We start from the raw sequence: 27,094 nt of genomic DNA, 5'->3' as shown, positions 1-27,094 counted from the left end.
GAAGACCAATGGAATTGGGTGTTGGGATTGAGTGGGTAGCACAAGTGTGCTTTAAGGCTTAATGGTTTCATATGCAAATTACAAAGGATTCTTTTTCCAGGCAGCATGTCTCAAGTGGTGGAGTAGGAGTGGAGCTGCAGAAAGTAGCACCTGATATGGTGTGTTGCACATTTTGCATTACAGCAAATAGGCTTCCTGTCAGTTGAACACAGCAGGCATTGAACATATGAGGTAAATCTGTGGTTTAGCCATCAAACTAGGTGCAAGCAGAGTACAGGTGAAAGCCTTGGAGAATGAAATACTGAATTAGTAATGAGAATGAAAATAAGCTGCACCACTACAGCATTGGAATTATAATACTCGTATTGCCTGTTGTGCTGTGGACACTCTATATGTATGTATAACCTGAGTCTACAGTGCAACATAATTTAATAGCACAGCTTTCAGTTTCTTTCTCCATGGTATACGTTCAAAATCAGTTCCTATTTGATTTGATTTTTAAGCATGTTATTATGGCTTAGGTTATCAACCTCAGTTCACCCATGTTGCTAGAGGCATTGTTGCAAGTTTCCTTAGATTGAACACTGGAAAAGATTTAATCTCAAAAAGTTCCAGAACCAATTCTTATGTTGTCTTACCTTTTCCGTGTAAGTGTAACTCCATATTTTCCCATCTGCCAGCACTCTGGATATAATCCTGCCACTCTGATCATATTCCATTCTTTCAATACATGTTCCCCGCTGAATGCCTGTCAGCAGCCCCATAGGGGAATAAGTGACATTGACCTCATTGAACTTGTTGCTGGGTGCCCAAAGAACTGGACGTCCCAATTGATCATACTGAATCTTGAGAGTAAACTTTCGATGGTCATCGTAGATCTTTCCGATTCTAGTGCGACGGTCAAAGTCTATAGACAGCAGGTTTCTGTTATGAGCCTATTGACAAACAAAACCTGAATCAACTTGAATCACCTATACAGGTATCATTAATAACAAAGTCATTGCTTTGGCTCATAAAATCAAAGTCTAAATACAATATAAACGTAGCAATTATCTGATATCAAGAAAGATTGATAATTTTTCCGTATATAATTTATAATTATATTGCAATTTATTTTCTAAAGAATTCTGCATGAAACACTTATGAATCTCAGCAGTGTAGAGTCTTGAATTATAACATCATCATCAACAACAACGGTAACAACCTGCATCTATATAATGCCTTTTAGACAATAAAATGTCCCAAACACTTCATAGGTCCACTTGAATTATAGAAAAATGGCCACAGGATATTTGTAGATTTTATCCTTCTAAATGTGAGCTGTGTTTGGGAACAGCATTTTGAGCTGTCCACCAGTAGGGTGAAATATTGGCAGCTACATCTCTGTCACTGGTGTCACAGAAACACGAAAATCATAGTTGACTGCAGATACCTGATAAAAGAAATAAAAAGGAAGGAAAGACTTACAGTTATACAGTGCCTATCACAACTTAGGTTGTCCCAAAATGCTTTCCAACTAATGAAGTACTTTTGAAATATTATCACTGTTGTAAGATATAACTATTCTGCCTCAGGCATGATATTCTAATGTACCATTTGAATCTAATTTCAATGTATATAATTCCTGATCTAGGAAATTACTTTTCTCAAGATCTATGATCTTTAGGGAATTCATTTTGTTTTGATATATGAAACATATTATAATGCAGAAAGATGCATAAGTAGCAAAAAACACAATAAGTCATTCCACTGATTACTCTCAACACATTTTTGTTACCATATTCTATGGGTCTCAGTGAAAATTTGCAGAATTTAGTGATTTAGGGGATATATTGAGTTTATTTAATATTTCTTTCATAAAACAAAAAGACTGCAATCAAGACAAAAAAATGAAATACTGAATGTTAGGTGTTAATGTTTTGGAAAGAAAATGTCATGTTTTGTTATTCTAAAAGCAGGGCCTACATCTCCATATATGTGCCTAAACTGCACTTGCATCTGTTTCAGTACAGTTTAATATCATTTTTGATTTATTTAATCTTGCCTCAGGTAAAGGAATTCTGCAGTCTGTTAAGTATATTACTGAACATCAGAGGTTTACAGGATAGAGTATTGTCAATCGGCCCATTGTTCTGTGCTAGCCTTCTCTCAAAGCAATCCAAAATTAATCAGCTATCCCCGTTCTCACTTGATAACTCCACATCATCTTCTGCTGCAAATATTTATCCAAGTTTCTTTTGAAAGAAAGCAATAGTCCCAGTCTCAACCATTGTTTGTGGCAAGCCATTTCCTGCTCCTACAATCATCTGCATTAAAAAAATTATCCTAACCTCTCTTCTCACTTTTGGTGATGATTATAAACTATGAGGGTCATTACTGAATCTGCAACCAGAGGAAATAATCTCTCCCTAATTAGTTAAATCCTTATTAAATCTCCTTTTAGCCTTCTAATGTTACAGCGGAAATAGTTCAAGTCACGCAAATCTCTCCACATAACTGGCTTCATGCTGGTAAATTGATGAAATTTATAACTTTAATGTTCTTTCTATAATAATATAGTATGCATGGAGGACTCAAATTGTGGTCAAGCAAATGATTTGCATAAATTTAATATTACTTACCCTTATATTCTATGACCCATTTGTAAAATTCAAAATATTCCTTTGTTTTATGTCTTTGGCTGCCTACCGTCAGACTTTCAGCAAATTATTTATTTGAATACTTAGGTGTCTCTGTCCATTGACACCTTTCAGCCTCCTTCCATTGGATGTATTCTTCCCAAAATACGTAATGAAAAGTACATTGAACTGTATCTGGCATCTGGCTGCCCATTCCACCAACCTATGTCTTCTTGGAGTCTAACAGTGGTACTGACTGCATATCCAAACCTCACGCTCTTGTTTGACCAGTAAATTTTGAGATTTTGCTTCCTATGCCCTAGATTAAATACCTGCATAAAGCGAGAACAAAAGTGAAACCAGCACTGACCAGGGCTTAGATCACTTCCAATCTTCCTCCAATTAGAACAATGCCAATTTATCCCAAATCTTCACCTAATGTTTGTCAACCGCCTTTCTATTCATACTTTTATATATCATTCGCATGAATATTTCTAACAAGTTTCTTGTGAGACACCTTATTGCATACCTTCTGAAAACCTACATAAACTACATCTACTGCATTTCCTTTTCTGTATCGAAATGACCACTTATTTGAAAGCTCTGTTAAATTTTTCAACATAACTGGTCATATTCTCAAACAAAAACAAAAATTGCTGGAAAAACTCAGCAGGTCTGACAGCATCTGCGGAGAGAAAGACAGAGTTAACGTTTCGAGTCCGTACGTTAACTCTGTCTTTCAGTGTTTCTCTCCACAGATGCTGTCAGACCTGTTGAATTTTTCCAGCAATATTTGTTTTTGTTTCAGATTTCCAGCATCCGCAGTATTTTGCTTTTATCTTAGTGGTCATATTCTCGTCCTTTTTTGAGAAAAGCTACATTGGTTATCCTCTTGTCCCATTACATAATTAGCCTGTTTAAAGAGAAAAAAATTGGACCCATAGTTTTTTAAATTCACTTATGGCGTGTGGGCATCACTGGCAAGGTCAACATTTATTATGCATCTCTAATTGAGAAAGTGGTGGTGGTGAGCCACCTTCTTGAACTGCTATAGTCCATGTGATTTAAGTACCCCACAGTGCTATTGAGTCACGATTTTGACCCAGCGACAATGAAGGAATGGTAGTATATTTCCAAGTGAGGATGGTGCGTGGCTTGGATGGAAACTTGCAGGCGATAGTGTTTGCATATGTCTGCTGCCCTTGTTCTTCTAGGTGGTGGAGGTCATGTTTGGAAGGTGTTGTCAAAAGAGTCTGAGTGAGTTGAAGTAGTGCATCATTTATAGAGGTTACTCACTGTTGCTGTGGTGTGCCAGTGGTGGAGGGAGTGAATGTTTAAGTTGGTGGATAGGGTGCCAATCAAGCAGGCTGTAGACTCTGCTATCTCTTCTCCACTTTCAAAAAGTTTGGGTCCATGCCAGGAAGGCAAAAATTATTCACCTGGAATTCTGCAAATTGCTTTTCTACAATTATATCTAACAATTGTCCCATATATTTTTTGAAAAAAATCGATGCATGCAATTTACTGATATGTCTCCATGATATTTTAATCTTCTAAATGACTTTTCATTCATCCCTCAACAGCTCTACCCTCTCTTTACCTATTCTTTTACTGTTTATATATGTTCACAAAACTCTTATGTGTGATCTGATAACCTTTTTCCTATTTGTTTTTGTCCCTTTTAATGTTCCCTTTCACCTTCCCCATATACTTTTTATATTCCTCATGACTGTCTTCAGTATTTTTAGCCTTAACCCCATCCGTTTAGTTTGAAGCACCCTTATTTATACACACAACTGTATGCTTTGATTCACCCCTTCACTGCTTTATGGGAATATATTTATTTTGCATTCAATCCATTTCATATTTCTTGCCAATTTATTGTGGTTATTGCTTTTGATTCAAAAATTAAAACATATGTTTAAGTGGGAGTTTTCAAAGGAGGAGACGCTTTTTCTCAGTTTGATTGTTTAAATTGAATCTTTTATGAGTTTCATGGATTATAATAATGAGATTACAACAATAATCCATTTCAGCAAATGTGATATAGATCATTTTGTTTACAAAGTATTACCCTGCTTGTCAGTTATTCATATTCAGTAAAATTATAATTTAGGTTTTCTATTTTTTGAAACACTTGCATTTTTATTTTATGTACAATATGTCTTTGCTGAATTTACAGATTAATGGCCCTAAACTTTTGTGGGTCATGAGGCTGGTACTTACCTCAGAATAGTGCACACTGGTGCCCTCCGTGGTTGATTACACAAGAACACATGGGCCTCGAGGAGGGCATCGAATCTCTTTGGACCCAAACGGCACCTGTGCCATTAAGGGCACATCTTGGGCCTGTACTTTGTCCCATAGAATGGAAACTTTAGCTTGACTTTCCTGCTCTGAGGTAGTGCCAGATACCACCCACCTGAAAAATCATTGCAGAGTGCCTAGCAGCCCCCTTTATAAAAGGCTCATATGCAAATAAATTAATTAAAACCTTCCAGATTCTTTAAGGGCACAGGCCATAATCTCTGCCTGAATCCAACCAGTAAGATCCATTTTCACCTTTTAGGAGGTTGGTATGTCTGTTCTCACCTGCTGTACAACCGTTAATGTGGGAAACCTCAACAGAGAGAGTTCCTGTCCTCAGAAACATTTCCTTTGCATCAGTGGTCTTATTTGGAATGGGTGGATCTGAGCCACAGTGTTTCAGAGCCATGGTGGAGTTTGCTGCCTTGGTGTACTCTGTCAGAATTATAATTAAATTCACGGAAGAACTGAGCAAATTTGGCATGGTGGATACCATTATCACTTCGTACAATTGTAGCCCATTCATATTTAAATTATTGTCCACCTGACGAAGAAACAACTACCTGGAACATTGTCCCTTACAACATTTATAACCTTGAGAAAAACAGCTTGGAAAATAATGCATAATTGACAATGCAGATGCAGCAGTGGGTTTTTGGGGGTTGTGGGGTCCTGTTACAAATGTCAGTCTATGCAGGTACTTTCTCAGGTTCAGTGGTGTCAGTTGCTTTCATAAATATTTCTCTTTCATGTGAGTTGGATAACATTGCCCTATCTCTACTTGTATGATAGCATCATCCAGGACCATCATAACAGTGCACAGCTGTAACTGGATGTGTACTTCTTCAACCACACCATTGTCTTGTGAATGCACTGGGCACAGGATATATATAATCTCTTGTAAGACGATCCATCAATGGATTTTTATTTTGTTATGAAAATGGCTTCCAATTATCAGAACATCAATATAATCATGAATTGCTTTCTGAAAGTAAAGCAATTTTTTTGGTACTAACCCTAAATCTCCTTCCGAAGACAGCAAGGTTGCCTTTGGTCTGCTCCTTTCTCTGCCTCCATTCCACTAGGTTCGGATTGTGTTCAGTCGGCAATGAAATGTTACGTTTTCCCATAGTTGGATTTGCAGCTCCAGCCAAGAGGTGAGGTTCTGTCTGTAGAGTCAATTCCATCCCGCTGGCAAAAGTTACTTGCAAAGAGCCATCAGGCCCAACCCGGTAGGTATTTTGAATGTGCTCTGGAAAATAAAATACCTCAATTGATTAATAATTAAGTTTACTCTTAATGAAAATGATCCTGGTGGACTGACATAGTCTGCCGACAAATGCATGATTCCATTCACATCTCAGTGGAATAAAATGTGAGCCAAACAGTTTGCAGTGGAATATCAAACTCAGCACATTAGTAGAAACGCATTTATCAATTAGTAGCCTGATAGGCTCCATTTGCTTAACTCATCTCTGAATGGCTTCCAGCCCAATATAGCCAAGGAGAACAGTCATATCCAATTTGAAATGCTCGCCATTGCGGTGGTCCATGTTCGCCAGGCTCTTGACCTTATGGAGGCCCCGCTGCATCTTGCTGCTCAGGCCCTTGCTCCTCATGGCCCTGTGCCAAACTGCGCTGGGCCCTCCTTCTCTTCATCTGGATGAGAGCCATTACCGGCAGCAGCCTACATCATCGATGCCTCAGTGGATGTGTGAATTGATACATTAAGTGAGCATGTCCTTTACAGGTTTCCCTCCATCTCAAGGCCAGCAGGCAAGTGCTAAGCCCTTCACCTGGCCTCTGTCTAGTCATGGCATCTCCACCCCACCCCTTTCAGGTAAAGGACATCCTGGAGGACCAGAGATGGTTGTTCCTCCCTTTCATACATGAATGCAAATGGAGATATTGCTCTTTGACCATAGTAATGAGAAGCAAATGCAAGAAGCCTCAAGCAGACACTTTTTTGCTTGTCTCCGCTAATCTTGAAACTCAGACCATTGCCTTAGCAGCATAGAAAGACTAACTGCATGATCCCTTGTCAGCCATGACTGTTCACCTGGGAGGATGGAGGTTTGGAGCCATGAGTTGGCTGCCCTCTACCAGACATGCCCCTTGGAGGCACTCTACCTCCCTCTCTTCATCCCTGCAGCCAATGGCAAATAGCACAGAATGAACGGCAGCTCCACACCTTGCTGGGATCTCAATGTTATGAGACCCATGAGTCGGGAACAAGCCTACTGCAATGTGGGCTTCATCATAGGGAGCAGAGCATCTTTAACATTCAGTTGCCTCATAATTATGAGGCTGTGACATTAGTTGGCCACATGTGCTGACCTAAAACTCCATCCAGCTGAAAAGACATTCCTCCCATCTCAAGGGATCTCACTGACTAACCTAACTGTGTAGTTAAGGTCAGTTTGGAAAAATGGTGCACATCATCTTTCAATCTCGCTCCACCACCTTCTACCCTCCCCCTGTCACCCTCCAACTTCCCCCATCACCACAAACCCAACCAATATCACCATTCCTCTCCCCTCTGTCACCCTTGAATCTCCCCCCATTACCCTGGACCCTATCATGATCCACCTTCATATTCCTTTCCTCCCCTCAGAGCTGACACATGTTACCTCCCCGTGCCCACTCTGACCCTGCCCCCTCCCGTTATCTAGCCACCTGTCTTGTCCCCCCTCTGAGACCCACCCAGTGAGACCTTCAACTACAAGGCTTTCACCACAGACCTGCTACCCTTCCCCATTCCACTCCCTACTCTGACTGTGACCGTTGCCTCCTATCACCAGTACCTTGTTCTCCCCCCAGGACCCCACCATCAACACCACTGACCCTGCCCTCTAAGACACTACCACCTCCATTCTCTGAACACTCTTTCCCTGGGTACTTTCCCCACCCTTTCTCCGTAAACCTGCCTCATTTGTTCAGCCTTTGTTCCACCCTACCCCCGCCCCTTCCAGTCTTTGCTTGCCTCCCTTGTCCAGCCTTGGCTAACAGCACTCAAGTGAAGTTATGCAAGGTCCCCAAGAAGGAGAAAGCGGCCTCCACTGACCCCAAAGCCGTGGCAGTGATGAAGCTCACCAGGTGTACGCTACTTACATACAGTCATAAAACTAAACATTCTAAATTCTCGCTGGTGGAGAACTTAATTTGGAGGGGGAGCTTAATTCTGGTGAGGTGGCCTTTTAATGAGCATGCATGAGATGCTAATGCATGAAAATTGTGCTCCCGACGTTGTTCGTCAGGAAGCTGGACCCGCCTTGAAAGTCGGGAGGACAGAATTCCGACAGTTTATCTCACTGTTGGGAAACAGATTTTATGCCTCCTGTCAAATTAATTGCATCCGCCCGACACATTTCCCGCTGTTGGCAAGAGCAGAAAATTCCACCTCTAAGTCTGTAGCTACTTTTACTTATTTAGTACTTAAGTAGTTTTGATTTTGTTAAATTCTATGGTTAAAGGATAAGTAGAAAGTACTGAGTACTTAATGTCTAAGTGCTTTCTACTTATTCTTTAATCAAAGAGTTTAACAGAATCAAAACTATTCACTTTGGAAAAAGCTACTTAAAGCCATCCATGTGTAAAAACAGGCCTAGGAATATAAGTACAAATTTTATCAAGAGTCCGGCCTTTTGACTTGTTTACAGCCTTAGAATTTTAAAGTCAAATTGAAAACTGCTTTTTCCAGAGTTGAATGGACAGTTTCACATTGATGGGTTCTGTGATGACTGTCACTTTAAAACTAGTTCAGCTGAGTAAGGGTCACGTGATTTGTTCAACCAATGTGTGGCTAGCGTGAGGGAATAAATTCTAGGGAGGGGTTCCCTAGGAAAAACAGCTGGCTGGATACAAGCAGCCCCAGAAGCTCTCGTGTAAATAACAAAACGAAAACAAAAATAAAAATACCTGGAAAAATTCAGCAGGTCTGACAGCATCTGCGGAGAGGAACATAGTTAACGTTTCGAGTCCGTATGACTCTTCAACAGAACTAAGGAAAAATAGAAGAGTGATGAAATATAAGCTGGTTTAAGGGGGGGTGGGACAAGTAGAGCTGGATAGAGGGCCAGTGATAGGTGGAGATTGCCAAAAGATATCATAGACAAAAGGACAAAGAGGTGTTGACGGTGGTGATATTAGCTAAGAAATATACTGATTCTTGTGTAAATAACGTTCATTTTGTTTGACTAAGAAGCCTCCCAGAGCATGCTTCTACAGGAATTTGAGGAATAAACTTACTGTTTCCTTGAAATCTGCCTGGTATAATTTCAGCGTCTACCATCCACAAAAACCAGTTTCCTTATTATCCATCTTGTTCCATGACAAAGTCCTGGCCTGAATTTTACCTTTGTTGGGCACACACAATCGGTGGGCCCGGGAGCTGTCGGGAAACGGGCCCCTGACTGGTGATTTCACTCTGTCTGGCCAGTTAACGGCCAGCCAGTGTGAAACGCGTGCTGAAAGGCTCAGCGCTGCCGGGGTGGGGGTGGGAGGAGGATGAGCGGTGACCATTCCGCGGGCACGTGTGAGCGCTGCAAGAAAGCTTCCTGAAGGCAGGGATCTGCCTCAGGGAGCTGCAGGCCTGAAAATGATCAAATAAAGGTTAAAAAAGCTGCAAAATAAAATGTCCATGCATCACAATCAAGCACCACAAAATACAGCTGATAAAAATGCTGTTGCAGATATTTATTTTTATTTTATCTCATAACGGAAATTTCATCCTGCCCTTGGATGAGGATTGATGAAAAATGCAAAGGCCGCCCGGCCGATTTGCCCGTCCGCCGACCGTAAGGTTGGATGGACCACGGAAAATAGGAGACAATTGTGCTGTTAATGGGCTTAATTGCCCTCTTAATTGTCAGTGGGCGCGCTTCCAACCTTTGCGCGCGCCCGCTGAGTGAAATATCACACGATTACGCGATGATGTTGGGGTGCTCGCCCCATGCCTTCTCGCCTGATTTTATGCCCGATTGGGTCGGGCGCGCGCCTGTCCGCGGGACGTAACATTCTGCCCCCCCTTTTTCGGATTCAAGTTTTGTAGCAACATGATAACTGTTCCTTCCTTGAGTCTAAGTTTGAATGGTGGCATGTTCATTGTAGTTAGACTGTGTAGAAACTCTGGAGGGCATAGACAGTTATCATCTTCTGCAGAATCAGTGCTGATGTGTTCTTTTCATTCATCTGACAACTTTTCTAGAACCTTTTCATGCAAATCTAGTGAATCTTTTTTTTTAGCACAAATAGCTTTAAAATAATCTGTATCAAATAGCAGCTCCTGCCACTTTGCCATACTTAACCAATTTCATCAACTCATCGACGCCTCCCATGCCACACCGCCCATTCCATCCCCATCCCATGCCATTCAATCCATACCTTTCAGGGTCAGTCCCACTGCAATCCAGGCTGTGGACTGTGGCCAGTGTGGGGCTGTTCAGTTCAAATTTTACAGGGTTAACATACAAGGCAGGTTCCCTTGACAACTCCCACACATACATTTTCATTTTCCTAATGGGACTTTGCAGATAAGAGGGAAATGTATTGCCTTTGGAGGTAATTAGTGATCTATAAAATTAAACCCAAGATTGCACTAGTTTTCAGAAGTTTTTTTTCTAGCATTTCCAGTCAAACATATTTCCATATTTCCAAGTGCAAAATTGCCCATGAGCCAGTGCAATTAGTGTTTTAAGAAAAATTAAAGATAAATTTTGCTTTAAAAATATTCCTTGATATATTTAACAGTGGTAACTAGGTGCAGTTTGATTAATATAGCTGAAAATTGTTCTATCACTAAAACAATATGTCAGTAATGACTAGCTGACCTTAAATATTTGAAAATGACTATTTAAAAATGTAAAATAAAACATTTGCTGATTATACTGGGACAATAGTAAATTGGAAAAAAATGACATTCAGAAGCTTGACACATTTTGGTTATTTCTGCGATTTAGTGGATATGCATCAATTTCTGTAAATGAACAACTATATTTGCAAATTATTATCTATAACCTATGAACTTATTGCTCATTGAAGCTAAAATATGACAGACACTCACCCTAATGTTATTATTTGGATCTTTGAGAGCCTGCTGCTGCTAAACTTCCCTCATACCCTTCATCTTGATGATAACCAACATATTTAAATGACCATTGTGGAAATTCAGGCTTTGTGGTGGCGAGCGTATGTTAACTAAATGAGGACCACATTGTTTTTTCTCCTCTCATCTTGTCTTCTGTTTGCATTGATTTCTTTCTGGAGTTTATTTACAATTGTTACTAGCAGTCTTTTGGTACCTTTACCTCATGTCTATTCTTCATAGTTGTGCTAAAAGTGAGAGTTGGTAAGCTATCATTTGTTTTGGCCGTCGCAGCTGAGCCTGAGCTAATATATGCCCAGTGAATACATGTTAGAGTTTTTAGATAATGATCAAGAACAGGAACACCAAGACATTTTCCTCCCATAGTCTAGGAGCACATAGGCCAATTGTAGCATTCCAATTGTCATTCAGGGTTGAATTCAATTAACTTATTACATCAAACATAATACCATAAGAAATGGGAGCAGGAGAAGGCTATTCAGCCCTTCGAGTCTGCTCCGCCATTCAATAAGATCATGACTGATTTGATTGTGGCCTTAAGTCCATTTTCCTGCTTGCCCTCCACAACACTTGACTCTCTTGGAGATCTTGTAGTCTAACTCAGCCTTGAATATATTCAATAACCCAGCCTCCACTGCTCTCTGGGGTAGTGAATTACAAAGATTAGCGCCCTTCTGAAAGAAGAAACTCCTCATCTCTGCCCTAAAAACCTTTATTTCAAAACTGTTTTCGCTGTTCTAGATTCTCCCATATGGGGAAACATCCTCTCAGCATCTACCCTGTCAAGCTCCCTCAAAATCTTATATGTTTCAATAAGATCACCTCTCAATCTTCTAAACTCACATAAGTATAGGCCCGACCTGCTCAAACTTTCCTCATAAGACAACCCCTTCCTCCCAGAAATCAACCTTCTATGAACTGACTCCAATGCAAGTACAGCCCTCCTTAAATAAGAAGACCAAAACTGTATTCAGTACTCTAGGTGTGGTCTCACAACTTCCCTGTACAGTTGTAGCAAGATTTCCCTACCTTTATACTCCATCCCTCTTGCCATGAAGGCCAACATTCCATTTGCCTTCCTAATTACTTGCTGTACTTGCATGCTAACTTTTTGTAATTCATGTACAAGGACTTCCATCACTCTACACCACAGAATTCTACAGTTTCTGTTTTTCAGTTATTTCCACCAAAGTGGACAACCTCACATTCTCCCACAATATACTCCATCTGCCAGATTTTTGCCCACTCACTTAAGCTATTAATATCCCTTTGCAAATTATTTGTGTCCTCCTCAAAACTTGCTTTCCTACCTATCTTTGTATCATCAGCAAATTAGGCTACAATACATTCCGTTCCTTCATCCAAGTCATTTAGATTATAAATAGTTGAGGACCCAGCACTGATTCCTGTGGCACTCCACTAGTTACAGTTTATTCTGACTCTCCATTTTCTGTCAGTTGGCCAATCCTCTATCCATGCTAATATATTACTCCCAACACCATGAGCTTTTATTTTGTGTAGTAACCTCTTATGTGGCACTTTACCAAATGGATTTTGGATATCCAAATACACTATATCTATTGGCTCCCCTTAATGAACCTTGCTTGTTACATCCTCAAAAAACTCTATTAAATTTGTCGAATACATTTTCTCTTTCACAAAGCCATGTTCACGCTGCTTGAAAGTATTTTGATTTTCTAGATGTCCTGCTTCTACTTATTTAATAACGAATTCCAGCATTTTTTGAAATGACAGATCCCAGGCTAACTTGACTAAAGTTTCATGCTTTCTGTCTCCCTCTTTTCTTGAATAGACGTGTTACGTTTGCGGTTTTCCAATCCATTGGGACCTATGCAGAACTTAGGGAATTTTGGAAGATTGCAACAAGTGCATATCCACTATCACTGCAGTCACTTCTTTTAAGACCCTCAGATGCAGACCATCAGGCCCAGGAAACTTGTCAGCTTTTACCGCATTATTGTTTTCTATATTTTTACTCTAGTCATATTGATTGTTTTAAGTTACTCCCTCCCCTTTCCCCCTTGCTTTTCTGCTAGTCATGGAAGGATTCTTGTGTCTTCTACCATGAAGACAGTTAGAAAGCACTCATTCAAAGCCTCTGCTTTGTTTACCATTATTAATTAATTTGGGGAGGTGGTGATGTAGTGGTATTGTCACTGGACTGGCAATCCAGAGATCCAGAGGACCTGGGTTTGAATCCCGCCACGGCAGATGGCGGAATCTGAATTCAATAAGAATCTGGAATTAAAAGTCTAATGATGATCATGAAACCACTGTTGATTGTTGTAAAAACCCATCCAGTTTCACTGATGTCCTTTAGGGAAGAAAATCTGCTGTCCTTACCTGGTCTGGCCTACATGTGACTCCTGATTCACAGCAATGTGGTTGACTCTTAAATGCCCTCTGAACAAGGGCAATTCGGGATGGGCAATAAATGCTGGCCTAGCCAGCGACACCCACATCCCATGAATGAATTTTAAAAATTCCCCTGTCTCATCCTGTAAGAGACTGACATTTACTTTAGCTACTCTCTTCCTACTGTATCTTTTTATATTTCTTACCTGTTTACCCTAATATTCTAATTTCACCCTCTTTATTACTTTTCTAGTCATCTTTTTCTAGCTTCTAAAATTTCCCCAATCTTCTGGCCTACCACTAATCTTTGCAGCATTGCACACCTTTTCTTTCAATTTGATATCATCCTTAATTTCCTTCATTAGCCATGATGGTGCCCCTTCTCATAGGAATATATATTTGCTGAGAGTTATGAAATATCTCCTAAATGTCTGCCACTGCTTCTCTATGATCTTACTATTTAACATGTTTTTTCAGGCCATGGTAGTCAACTCTGGTTTTATACCATTGCTATTTATTTAAGTTTAAGACGCTCGTTTCAGATCGATGTTTCTCACCCTCAAACTGAATGTGAATTTTATTATGTTCAGTGCCTAGAAGATTCTTTACAATAAAATCATTATCTCATCCTATCTCATTACACATTGCTATGTCTAAAACTGCTTGGTTCAGAACGTTTTGTTCTAAGAAACTGTCCCGAATACACTCGTGAACTAATCCTCAAGGCTGCTTTTGCCAATTTTATTCATCCAATCTATATGCTAAATAAAATTTCCCATAATTATTGCAGCATCTTTCTTTCAAGCCCCCATTATTTTAGCTAGGGGGCCTATAAACTACCCCCACCAGTGACTTCTTTCCCTTGCTATTTCTCATCTCCACCCAGTTGGATACTGCACCTTGGTCTTCCAGGTCAAGATCATTTCACACTATTGTACTGATCTCATCTGATATTAACAGAGTTACCCCACCTCCTTTTCCTTTATTGTTATCCTTCCTAAATATCTTTGAATATTGTGTTCCCAGCCTTGGTCACTTTGCAAACACATCCCCTAATGGCTATAATATCATACCCATTTATTTCTATTTGTGCCATCAATTCATCCATCTTGTTATGAATGCTGCATGAATTCAGATAAACAGGCTTTAATTCTGTCTTGTTATCATTCTTGATGGTGTTTGTGTACTCTGTCCTTTCCTATCATGCTCTGGCTATCATTCCCCATATTGATACCCTGCACCATTACCTTGCCCTTTGCCATTAATTTTGAAATCTCCACTCATGTGAACCCTATCCTGCGCACCACACCACCACCCCCACTCCCACAACTATTTAGATTAAAGGCCCCACTTACAGCCCTGGATCTTCTGCGCACTCTGTTCATTTAAGCATTACCGTTAGCAACTGAGTAACCGGGATAGTTATGAAGATCAGTTTTCAGCATGAGTGAATACTTCCACTTGCTCCAACAATTTACATTAGAACTCAGGTGAAACTCTATTCTGCTGCGGGTAGGATTCCAGAAATATCTGGTGGGAGACACATGATTAGCCAAGTGGTCAACTGATTTTATTCATGCTACAACCTTCATTGCTACAGGCAGAAGGGATGCAGACAATTGATTGGTTGCTCCACTAATCTGTCATTTTTTGTATGAATCATTCTGTAATGTTTGGAATGTATTCTATTTTGAGAACTCGAAATGTGGGAGGGGAAAGCTCTGAAAACAATTCAGCATGACAGACAGGTTAAAAAACCAAATAGTTGTCCCCAGCCTGAAGTTCTACAGTGTGATGACTTAGCTATTAGAAGGGGGTGTTAACGGGAACATGCACAGTAACTGAGCTGATTGTATGTCACAGTGAGAGCAAGGTTAGAAAGTAGTCATCACGTTCCATTGGAGTTAAAAGGATTTACTTATGAAACTCAAGTATATGTGGATAGGGCATGGCTCTTGAATTTAGCCTTCATGCTCACTCACCACTTCCAGGCTCTGTTAGTAGCTGTGACAGGGAATATAGAATATGCCTGCCCAAAGTACATACAAATAATGGTAGTACATCACACAATGTATTTCCTATCATTTGTACCCTAACAACACTGGATGCTAGGAAAGCCTATGCATGTTCAACAAGTGCAGTTCCTATGATGGTAGGGGGATTTAACATTTAAAGTACCGCTGCAGCCTTTGCAAGCAATTGGATGACCTCTGAGGACTGTTACTATTTTGCAACCCATTTCTCCCCGTCACCCCCACCCCACCCCAGAAGGCCCCCCAGTTGAAGTGGTAATTCTGCCTAGAACTAACAAAAACTAACTTAAAAGATCCTGATCCCAAAAAAATCAGCTAAGGTCAGGGGGTGAGCTAATGGAGTGGGTGGAATGAGGCCAAAGGATTCTGCAAAATAGAAAATCTCAGCCAGTGCTTCTACGGTTTATTAGGAAGGGAAAAGAGAAATCAGTAGAAAATTTTACTACACACTCTTAATTAAGTTGTTATAAAATCTGTGCTAATTTTGTTGCAAACTGAGCCTATAAATACAGCAAAAATGCAATAAGATCGCATTCTTTAAAAGATACATTTGAAACTTAGCAACACTTCCAGCAGTTGCCACTTTAATCCATTTTCTTTTGGTTCACTATTAACCTTATTTTGGGATAATTTAAATGTAAATTTTAAAAAGACTGATTGATTACGAATTGATTGACTGACAGATGATCTGCGCAGTATACTTCCGTTACTGCTATCTACAACTGGAGTGGGTTTAATGATTGACAAGAATGCCAGAATTCTATTTCACTTTTGATTTATGACATGGCAGTTAATCTCTGGGTTTATTGAGACTGAAAAGGATGTGGTGCCTATTTAAAATATATGTTTCAATGGAACACAGAATTCAAACAACAAACCGATTTCTTATAATTGTTTCTGCTCAGGGTTAGGCAACTTCCATAGAGAGACATTAAAGAAGTTAATTACTGTGTGAATTGCAGGGAAAGTGGCAACATTTTTACATTATCGACAAGCATTTTATGCTAAATTACAGCCCTGGCTCAATAAAATTGGGTTTCACCAATGTGCGTCATAGTCTCTGCCTATGTTGAGGTCATGGTTTGATAGAAACAAATGATTCTTGCACAATTTCAAAACAAAATCAATTCTTTTTGTAATTCTACCTATTTTTTGCATTAAAATTCGGGTCCTGAGCTGGGCACACATTTCATTTGTGACATCATTGTACACATAATGATTATAAATGATCCTTGAGAGCATTTCGGTGCTCAGCTTTTCAGTGAAAAGTACAGGAAAATTTGTTGAGTTGATTTCAGATTTTAGAAAATAAAGTTTAAACAGTGACTGTTCTTCATGCAGGATAAACACGTTTCACAAACTGTGCTTCTGTCCTTAACATTCCAGGATTTGAGCTGACAATGTGCCTTGACAAGCAATTACATCACATTAAGTTAACAAAAAGTAGTTGAAATGCTTTTGCAAATGGTAATTATTTTGTAAAACTTATGTTTACATTGCTAAAGCTATATTTAGCTGTATATTTAATTATTCATATATTTTTTTTAACAGGCCAAAAATCTTTGCCAGGTGAAACAGACGTAAGTCAAATCTATTGCTCCTTCAACCATTTGACCAAAATACAGTGTTTCGTACTTGACATATAACATATATTTCCAAGAAAACAATACAATTCTGCAAACTTTGCATTGTTATCAATATACTCAATTCAACAATACTCCACAAATATCCTAAACCCCCAGAGCAAATGCTACAAGTAGAAGCATTTTCAAGAGACATCAGGGGCCGGGGGCTCATTTCGGTGCGCAAGAGGCCATTCTTTGGATATTTTCTGGAGGAAATCTGATTTTCCTCCACATTCTCAACGCTGCACCATTTTCCTTCCGCCTTTTTGTGGGTTGGGAACATCTAGTGTGAAAAACGCATACCTGGACCTGCTGAGTTCGAGTTCCCCATTTTAAATCGGGGTCAAAAATTGGATTTCCTCCCACATACCATTTTCATCTGGTGGTGTGGAATTTTGGTAGCCCATTAAAAGGACGCCAGGTTTGTAAAGAAAATGGAAAGCCTACTGAGGGGTTTCGAACTTTATGAAAGGTAAGCGTAAAGTGTTTTCGTGCCTTCAAATGTCATGACTAGGTGCTGTATTATGAAGTAGATGTGAAAAGTGCAACTTTAAATGAAACAAGTTTAAGCAAATCAGATTTTCCCATTAAAACCAAAGTAAAACCTGGTTCTGTAGGTTCTTTCTCATCAAAAAAAAATTAAAACATTATACCCTGTCAGTTGAAATACTTTGCATCGATAAATTCCTATATTGGTAAATGAAATAACGTTTAAAATAAAATAAATTCAAAAATTTAAAGGTATTACGCTAATTTTCTACTTACCACCCTCTTAGTGCTTCTCCTGCTCACCCCCGATCCTGCTCACCAAACTTCTCACTTTATACACATTCCAATGCCTGGCCCGCCCTCTCACTGCCGACATTTCAGTTCATGGCCTCTGCCACTCATTTACCCGCCTCTTGCTACCAACCCACAGTTCACAACCTCTGCTGCTCCCTGACATTCCTGGTATCTGTGGAGCCTTCCTTTTGCCAAACCTTCCGTTCCTCAGCTCTCTTGCCCACTGCTTCCCTCTGTTAGCAAGGACTCTGGAAATAAGTGGTGAGAGGCAGGAAGAGCAGCTTCAACTCGCAGGAGGTAAACCATGAACTGGGGAGGGAGAGTCAGGAAGCCATAGAGGCGGCAAGGCAGGAGGTCAGGGAGCAGCTGAATGCCATGAACTGGAGGGTTGGCGGTGAGAGGGTGGGTTAGGGAATGGCAGAGGCTGCTCTAAAACGGCACCGACCTAATCACATGGTCCTACGTCAGGCCTGGAGCCAAATGACTTTGAAACAAAGCTCCCAATGCTAAACGGGAATATGGCCCCCATTACCTGACTGACGTTAAAGTGGAATGACTCAAAACAGGGTAGCTTAAAATGGGATTTGCTGTATTTGTTCAAATATTTTCCAATGGAGAAGGCACCATAATGCAGTGAATAAATGTTACAAAATGGCCTGTCAGCCTGTGCTGTCAACTTTTCTGCGGCAATTTAAATGGCTTTGACTGATTTTAAAAAACGGTTTTGACATTTGAAAAAAATCTGTTCCCTTACATTGTTTGACAGGCACTCAGCTTTGAAATCGAAATGAGCACCTTCTGTTCTCTCCTGCCCAGAAAGTAGTCTATTATTTGGACAACTGTGGCCATTGTCAATGCTTGGCTGAGTTTCAAGTGCTATTGTGTTTTGGCACAGTAGCTGTTCTGTTCATCTGAGAATGAACGACAGTTTCAAGAAATTGTAGTAACCCCCAGATTGTCCCTTTGATGCATTTTATTGTTTATTTACACAAACTTAATAGTTAATTTAATAAGCAAGTATTACAAGTTTTTTCATGTGGCAGAATGCATGTTTTTCTCACTACAAATGTTTGGGATTCATATCAGATGGTGAGAGGTTTACTTTTTTCCCCAATATTTTCAATTAATATTGCATGGAATCTGAATACTGTACATAGTGCATAGTGGGTGAGTGGCTATGCAGGATGAATGGGGCAGGGTGGGGGGGGGGGAGGGGAGCAGAGGCGGCATGGGTGATCTGAGGGGGAGGTTGATACATGGGGATATAAAGGTGGCATAGGGGGGAGAAGTTATTTGAAGGGCATGGAGGATACATGGGAGCATAGAAGTGGCAGGTGTGGTCTGAGGGGGCATGGTGAATTCATGGGGGCATGGAGGTGGCATGGGGTGGCATGGTGATATAAGGTGGCATGGGTTGGTATGGTGGTGGGTTAGGAGGGTGAGGAGTAAGATTTAAGGGGCCTTTAAACACTGTTGGGAACTAGAATACTGTGTTTGTGAACTGAGGTGAGCCTTCTAACCAACCTGCCTCTGGACTCCCACTTCCCTGCACTGTGAACCTGACTGCTGTGCGAAAAGACAAAAATGGTATGTGAAGTCACACATGGGTTGGGTGTTTAGTTTGGGAGCTGTGAAAGTGCACAAGTTGGGTTTTCCTGAGCTCAGAGGTAGATTCGGCCCCAAAAATACAAATATTACATGATCAGTGAGATCTGTGACTCAAATCATAATAAATTAAAAGCAGTTTGTAATACTTTAGACTAGCGTGTTCAGTGAATAGTGCCTGGTTTACCTTGCTTGTATATATACACAGCATTGGTAGCTGAGAAGTTGGCCGTGATAGCGAAGTTCTCTCTGTTGGATAGATTTGCTTCCACTTGTACTGATTTGTCCACATCACGATAGAAACTGCTGACTTGGCCAGTAGGAAAAGTCACATTTGTCAGATGACCATCACTGTCATACCTGAGTGAAAAACATAAAAAGTTTTAAAGAAATAAAATAGAAATAATAGCACATGTTGTTGACACCGTACAAAGATCCCTTATTACAGGATGTTCTGCTCTAGGGATGGAGGGACCAAAAATTCAACTTTCCTTTTAGATTAAGATGAGTCCAAAGATCCATCAGATTCTACATGTCCATTCAGCTCGACCTCACAATCACCATTCTTGATCCCTCCAAGTCTCTGACTTGTCAGGCTACTTGTCTGACATCCAGTACAGGGTGAGCAGAAACTTCCTCCAGTTTAATATAGGGAATACTGAAGCCATTGGGCAGAATCATCTCAGATTTGCACCAAGTGCGGTAGCTTGTGGGAAAAAGGACGTTATACCCGCTGGCCGCAATGGCGGGTTTTTGCGCTGTAATGTCCCAATCCCGCCTCATTAATCATGCATTCCCGGGAAAGATGCCGTTTTACAGGCGGGTGGCCTCTGATTCGTCCGCCACACCATCACCTCGTTATTTCCTCATGCAGGGCGCTATATTTAGAGTGCAGCTGCATGCACCTCTCTCAGTGCTTCCAGCTCAGGACTGTTGTACAGAAGACATGGGCCTGAAAGGAAAGAAAACTGCAGCCCCCCATTTCAGTGACGCATCCTTGGGATGCCTGCTGGGTACCGTTGGAGCCCGCCGCCATGACGGCTACCCCCACTCTGGCTGCTGGAGACCCATCAGTGTCACCACTCCAGCTTGGGAGGCGGTGGCAGTTGTGGTCAGTGCTAATGCAACACAGAAGAGATTTGCCATCTAGTGCAGAAAGAGGATGAATGATCTTACCCATGCCGCCAGGGTAAGGCAACCATCTCATCACTCTAAACTCACCCACTCTCAAGCCCATCACACATTCATTGGCATCTCTCACTGCCAGCTCAATGAGCATCACCACTCTCACACACACTCTCACATCTCCATCTGGACTCATCTCCTCTGGGGACTTTCTTCTCAGCCCTCACTCTCGAGGCCACTTGCACAGATCAACACCTGCCTTGGGATACCCCCTTCCCTAGTAATGCCCTAGCCCTGCAGCCTCGTCCCTTGCCTGAGGCCACATCTCCCCCTTCCACAAGCAAGTCATAGCTCTGCAGCTGTTGAGAAGCCACACCCACCTTACAGCTAGTCTCATGAGTAGAGACGTGCCCATGAGCCCCACTAAAAGTGATGTTGTGCTGCTGGTTCAGGGCACTGATGACCGCGAGTGCTGCCCGAAGCAAGATAGGCAAACAAGTTTCAAAGTCCCGAGTGAATTGCAGCTGTCCAGGTGCACGTCGCTTATGTTCAGTTGTGAAACACGTCCCAGATGATCCAGCATGGGGGGATGATTCTCACGAGCTGGGCTTATAATGATACAGGTATATTACAATGAAGTTCCCAATGTGTGGTGGTGGGAAATGGGGCTGCTCATTGATGGACGGAGTGGACGATTGCAAACTGATTTCATGACGTCATGAAATCGAGTTTTGGCTTTCGCCATATTGCCTGCTCACACCCGCCATGATGCTTGTACCAGCGGGCACGGAATATTTCCACCCATTGGGCAGAATATTTCCGTTGGCAAGCTGGGGGTGGGGCCCGCTTTCCGATGTGAAAATGACGCGGGATGATGTTGGGCAGAACCGCCGACGTCATCCCGCCCCATTTAAATATTCAGGAAGGTGGGGGGACAGCTCGATCAGCTGTCTGCCCGCCGACCTGTCAATGGTCAATTGAGGCCATTGATAGGGTAGTTAAATCAATTAAAGGCCTTGCCCGTCCAACCTTAAGGTTGTCGGGCAGGCCAGGAGCCCCAGCGGGCTTCTGAAAAAACATGAAACCTCATCCACCGGCGGGATGAAGTTTCATGTTGGTTTTAAAAAACTTTAATAAAGTTTCTGTGATATTTATTAACATGTCCCATCTCGTGTGACATTATTGCATGAGGGGGACATGTGAATAATTTTTTTATTTTTCTATTTTTAAACTTTCAAAAACTTTCAGCGCTCTCCCTGGGGCAGCACTTAGCCTCAGGGAGATGTGTGCTCTTTCATGCGCATGCGCGAAAGAGCACACTCTGGCAGTTGGGGAATCCCTCCCGCCCGCACAGGAAGCACATAGCGCTTCATGTCGGGCAGCCTGCTGGCTGGGCCTTAATTGGCCCACCCACTTAAAATGGCGCCGGGGCCCGTTTCGGTGGCGGCGATCGGCTGCGTGCCCGCCACCAAGCTGGTGGGGCCTGCCTGCCCATCAAGGGCAAAATTTTGCCCATTGTCTTTGGGCGCTGCCACAAACACTATTCATTCACCTACTCCATCCTTCTCCCTGGCAACTGCCTGAGGCTGAAATAGATTGTTTGCAACTTTGGTGTCGTGCTTGACCCCGAGATGAACTTCTGATCACGTATCCGCTCCTTCACTGAGAAAGTCTACCACCAAGCCTGTAATTTTGCTCATATTTACCCCTTCGTCAGCTCACCTGCAGCTGAAGCCTTCATTCATTGCTATGTTACCTCTAGATTTGACAGTTTGTCCAGTCTCCATCTTGCACCCTCCATAAAACTGAGCTCAGCCAAATCTGTGCTGCCCATTTCCTAACTCACGCCAAATTTTGTTCATCCATAAACCCTGCACTTACTCACTTACATGGGGTCCTGTTTCGGTAATACCTCGATTTTAAAATTCTCATCCTTGTATTCAAATCCCTCCATAGCCTCCCCTCCTCTTCAACTCTGTAGTCTCCTCCAGCCCCACAAACCTCCGAGGTATCTGTGTTCCTCTAATTCTGGACTCTTGTGCATTCCCAGTTGTAATTGCTCGCCTTTGATGGCCATGCCTTCAGTTGCCTGGGCTCCAAGCTCTGGCATTCCCTCCCTACACCTCTCCACTCTACCACACTTTCCTCCTTTTAAGACACTTCTTAAGACCTACCTCTTTATCCAAGCTTTTGGTCGTCTGACCTAATGGGCTGAATTTTATAGCCACCCGCCGGATTTTCCTTTTGCAGGATTGCGGGGGAGGGGGGTGGCCTTCGGGGGACACGCAAAATACGATGGGAGGCTAGCACATCTTTGTCTCGCCCATCCCTGAGCTATCCCCAAAACACAGGAGTTGCGCAGGTTGCTGAAATCAGCAGCCCACCCACCATTTTTAAGTAAATGATTAAGGGTCAATTAAGCTTGTTTACAGGCCAATTGACTCCAATTACACAGTTGGCATTGTCAGGCAGGAAGAAGTGGGCAGCCTGTTTCTTCAAAAAAGCTTTTAAAAGGGCTGCAAGGAGGCGTAGTGGTACTATCTCCTGAGTCGGACCCTTTGGGGGCAGCCCCAAAGATAGTACCCACCTTTCTTCCTCTCGGCCTGCACTGTAAAACCCACAGCATCACCCCTCTCTCCCCCCCTCCCTAAGGTGCCTGATCCCTCCCCACCCAATACCCTGACTTACCTGAGTCTGGGATCCATTGGGGTCTTCATTCTGGGTCTGCTTGCCATCCCAGCAGTGCCCACTACTGACCTGTGGTGCTGCTGGGGCGGCAAGAGCTGCCGACCAATCAGATTGGCCGGCAGCTCCTGAGGGCAGGACTTCCTCCCAGTGAGGGGTGGAAGTCCCACACTTTCCTTGTTGCCGCCCGCAGGGTGTTATTGCTGCAGGGTGGACAGTTAGTCAATGCTCGCCCCGTAAGTTCCAGCCCAATATCTCCTTAAGTGGCTCGGTGTCCTACTTTGTCTTATTATGCTCCTGTGAAGGACTTTGGAATGTTTCATTACTTTAAAGTTGCTATATAAATATAAGTTGTTGTTGTAATAATGGCACATTAAGTTAGGAAAAAAAAACACCACATTATTTTATTTTTCAGCATCGGTTTTGGGAGACTGGATGAGTCTCCCTTGTTTGTATTTCTTCCCAACACATCAGGTGTAATTTCCTAGAACTCAAACACAACTGGATCTCTGTTGCTGCTGGAATAAAGTAAGTGGTCAGTTTATATTTGTTACTGTGGGCGATAGCGAGAGGAATCCCAGCTACAGTTTTTAAAACATTAAAATAGGAGTAAGATGATTTGGCGGTAAAGGATGATTGTAATGAGCATGCAGTCAAATTCTTGTAATTCACTGGTTTTTGTATCACACAGAGAATGCTATGATTATTCCCAACAGTACCTGGCAGCAATTTTCAACTGTCATCCATTTTGCACCTGAAAAATGGATGGCAACCTCAGCCACCCTTTAGTTTTCCAATGCCCCCCAATGTAAATGACCTGGAAGCTGCTTTTATCACAATTTGGGGTCCAACGTTGGTTGTAGGATGACATTTGCCATTTTCAGCTGCACCAGATGCAATCCACCCGCCTGTACCAGGTGGTGAATGGCCCAACCAATGATCCCTAAATGATCCACTATAGACCACCCCAAAACGGTCTACATTTTGTGGAAAATTTTAAAAGGGCCAGGAAGAGTAGAATGTTCTTCCTGTCCCGTTACATATATTGTAGCCTTGTGCTCAGCCATTGGGTGGTATCTCCCCTCCTCCTGATGGGCATCCTCCCCTTTTGCCATTGATCTCTGGCTCAGCTTGTACTCAAATGGCTGTATTTCTCACCTCCCAGTGTTGCGATCCAGCTGATATTGCTAACTGAGTGTTTGGCAGCTTACCCGATTTATGCTGAAGGGGCCTGAATATAAACCAAATCTTATGGTTTTCTGACAATGCAATTAGCCATATCTGATTCTAGGTGAAAATTTATTGGGTAATACTGGTCAAGATTACGCATTAAAGTCTTTGAAGTTAAGCTTGAACAGAACTTTCTGATTCAAAAGCAAGACTGCTACCACTGAGCAAGGCTGACACATAGCTATGCCATCTCTAACACATCAACCTGCAGTAATAAGAGTGGCATTTAATGCCACCCTCATGTGAGTTTGGTGGTGGGCAGTGTTAAATCAGGTGGGATGGTGGTGAGTGGGAAGACCTGTGGACGGCCTTCTGGCCTGCCTCCATTTGAGGGCTTAAGTGGGTAATTAATGCCCATAAAGGGTCTCACCCTGCTGCCGCTGGTATTCACCCAGCAGCGGGTAGGGGAATTGCCATGCAGGAAACCCAAAAAGCAAACTCATTTTGGTGGGTTGTATGAGTTGGCATTGAGTTGACATGGTGAGTATGAGGGGCAATGGGAGTGGGTGTGGGGGTGAGGTGGTGCGAGGGGAAAGGGCTGGAAGTCTTAACTGCTTTTATTACATTTGGGACAAAGTCCCAGAGAATCAAGATGGGGTTTCTAACCAGTCTGCCTTGGCATTCGCTTTTCCCCGTGGCCATCCAGGGCCTACTTCTTGGGGTTCCTTGTTCAAACGCACTCGGTGCCTGATTGAAGGACCCAACATTGGGGAGGGAGGAGACCACCTAGAGCCACCCCTGCCCTTGCTGCCTCCCCCCACCCCTCCCCTGTGATCCCCCCCACCCCCGCAATCACTCACTTGTGCTTGAGTCCATTGATGATTCTAAGTATTGGCTGGGTGTAGTACCAACAGCAACCACTGCCCGATGGTGCTGCCGAGCAATGAAGAGCTACCAGGCTCTGATTGGCTGGCAGTTCTAAGCAGGCGGGACATCTGCCCCTGGGTCCTTGACCCTGGGTAATGCCGGCCACTGGCCAGTTAGGTGCCTGATTGGCACTTCATTTGGTTGGCCTTCTGGAAAAGCGGCGATGCGGAGCTCTCTACAGAGGACCCTGTCGCCTTGCCTCAATTAAACACCATCCCTTGTTTTAACAATAACTTGTACTTTATATAGCACCTTTAATGTAATTAAACATCCCAATACATTTCACAGGAGTGGTAGAAAGCAAAATTTGACACCAAGTTGCGTAAGGAGATGTTGGAGCAGATGATTAACAGTTTGTCAATGAGGTAGGCTCTAAGGGGCTAAAGCAGGAAAAGATAGTAAAGAGACAGAGAGGTTTAGAGAGGGAATTCCTATGACTTAAGAAACTGAAAGCAAGGCTACCAATAGCGTAGTGATTGAAACCAGGGTTGATCCAGAGGTCGGAAGTAGAAGAACATGGCTATCTTGGAGATTGCGGGCTGGAGGAGATTACAGGAATTACATGGAGGAATTTGAAAACAAGGATCCGAATTTTAAAATATGGATGTTGCTTGTCCGAGAGCCAGTGTAGGTCTGCGAGCACAGGGGTGATAGGTGAACAGAACTTGGTGCAAGTCAGGACACAGGTAGCAGAGTTTTGGATGATCTAAAGTTTACAGAGGGTCAAATGTGGGAGGTCAGCCAAGCATGTGTCATGACAGGCATGAATTTCCGGTTTTAAATTTTTATGCCACGTGATCTTTCAAAGGAACTATAGGTGGCATATGTCAAATCAGTCATCTATCCACAGAGACGTCAAGCAAAATGACTGCAAACTTATTTGCAAGCAGCAAAATGTTCCCCACTCTCCCTGGGTCTAGATGACGGTTTTGTCAGGCAAAGAATGTTTCTTTCTGGGGTGCCCAAGTGCAGTGCATTGAAGATGGCACCTAGGGAAAGTGTGGTTGGCAGCCTCTGACCAGAAAATGCATTTTTGTTCTCTGTGGAAAATGTGCTGATGTACCTTTGCTCCTCATACCCACTGCACACAGTAGCACATCCACTTTGGAATCCATCAAATGAGGTTAGATTCCTCTCCACTTTACTACTTGGCCATCAGCTCGCTTCCATGCCTTCACATTGGGTTTCATTTCACTTCATGTTATGTCTAAAACAATTTCTTCCACCGCCCCTGTACAGTCTTGGCAAAGAGTGACAAGTAGTTAAAATCCATTTGACACCTTATAAATGCTGAAATAATTTTGCAGCACCTTCTCTTTAAGTGCGCATATTATTTTTTATGTTATTTCTTCATTTTGATAGCTGTTGGTGCAAAGCCAAAACCGTGCTGGGATCTGATTCTTGGTATTCAAATTAGCTGACAATGCAAAATTGAGCAATCACCTTAGTGTGCTTCGGGGCAACTTGGTTCAGGCAGCCAGCCGCTCCTGGCACATATATTGCTGCGTTTGCAAAATCGGGGCCAATATGAACACAGCTAGGTGATATTCGCTGTAGACAGTGAGCCTCTGTGGTTTCTGCTGAATCTCGTACTACTGTGAATAGGGAAGTGATGGATGCAATAATTTGCATTGCAGTAGATAATACACTATTGGAAGCAGAAACTTCCTAAAGCTAAAATGATAGCTTTGATAACTTTTTTTTTCTTTTTGGGAAATGGGTGAAGCTGGGCAAGTT

General features: G+C 42.3%; 1 protein-coding gene across 1 annotated transcript in view; it reads right to left on the bottom strand.

Moving 5' to 3' along the window:
• Positions 1-27,094, bottom strand: part of tenm1 (teneurin transmembrane protein 1) — a 1,283,715-nt gene that overhangs the window by 43,253 nt on the left and 1,213,368 nt on the right. The window contains exons 26-28 of the mRNA XM_078547452.1: positions 19,638-19,810; positions 5,942-6,177; positions 639-935 (exon numbers count right to left, since the gene is read on the bottom strand). Of these exons, the coding sequence (XP_078403578.1) occupies positions 639-935; positions 5,942-6,177; positions 19,638-19,810 (706 nt within the window). The remainder of the gene's footprint in view (positions 1-638; positions 936-5,941; positions 6,178-19,637; positions 19,811-27,094) is intronic.

Source organism: Cetorhinus maximus, chromosome 8 (assembly GCF_964194155.1).
Source record: "Cetorhinus maximus chromosome 8, sCetMax3.hap1.1, whole genome shotgun sequence".
NCBI lineage: Eukaryota > Metazoa > Chordata > Chondrichthyes > Lamniformes > Cetorhinidae > Cetorhinus > Cetorhinus maximus.
This window is presented reverse-complemented; position numbering and strand designations above follow the sequence as displayed.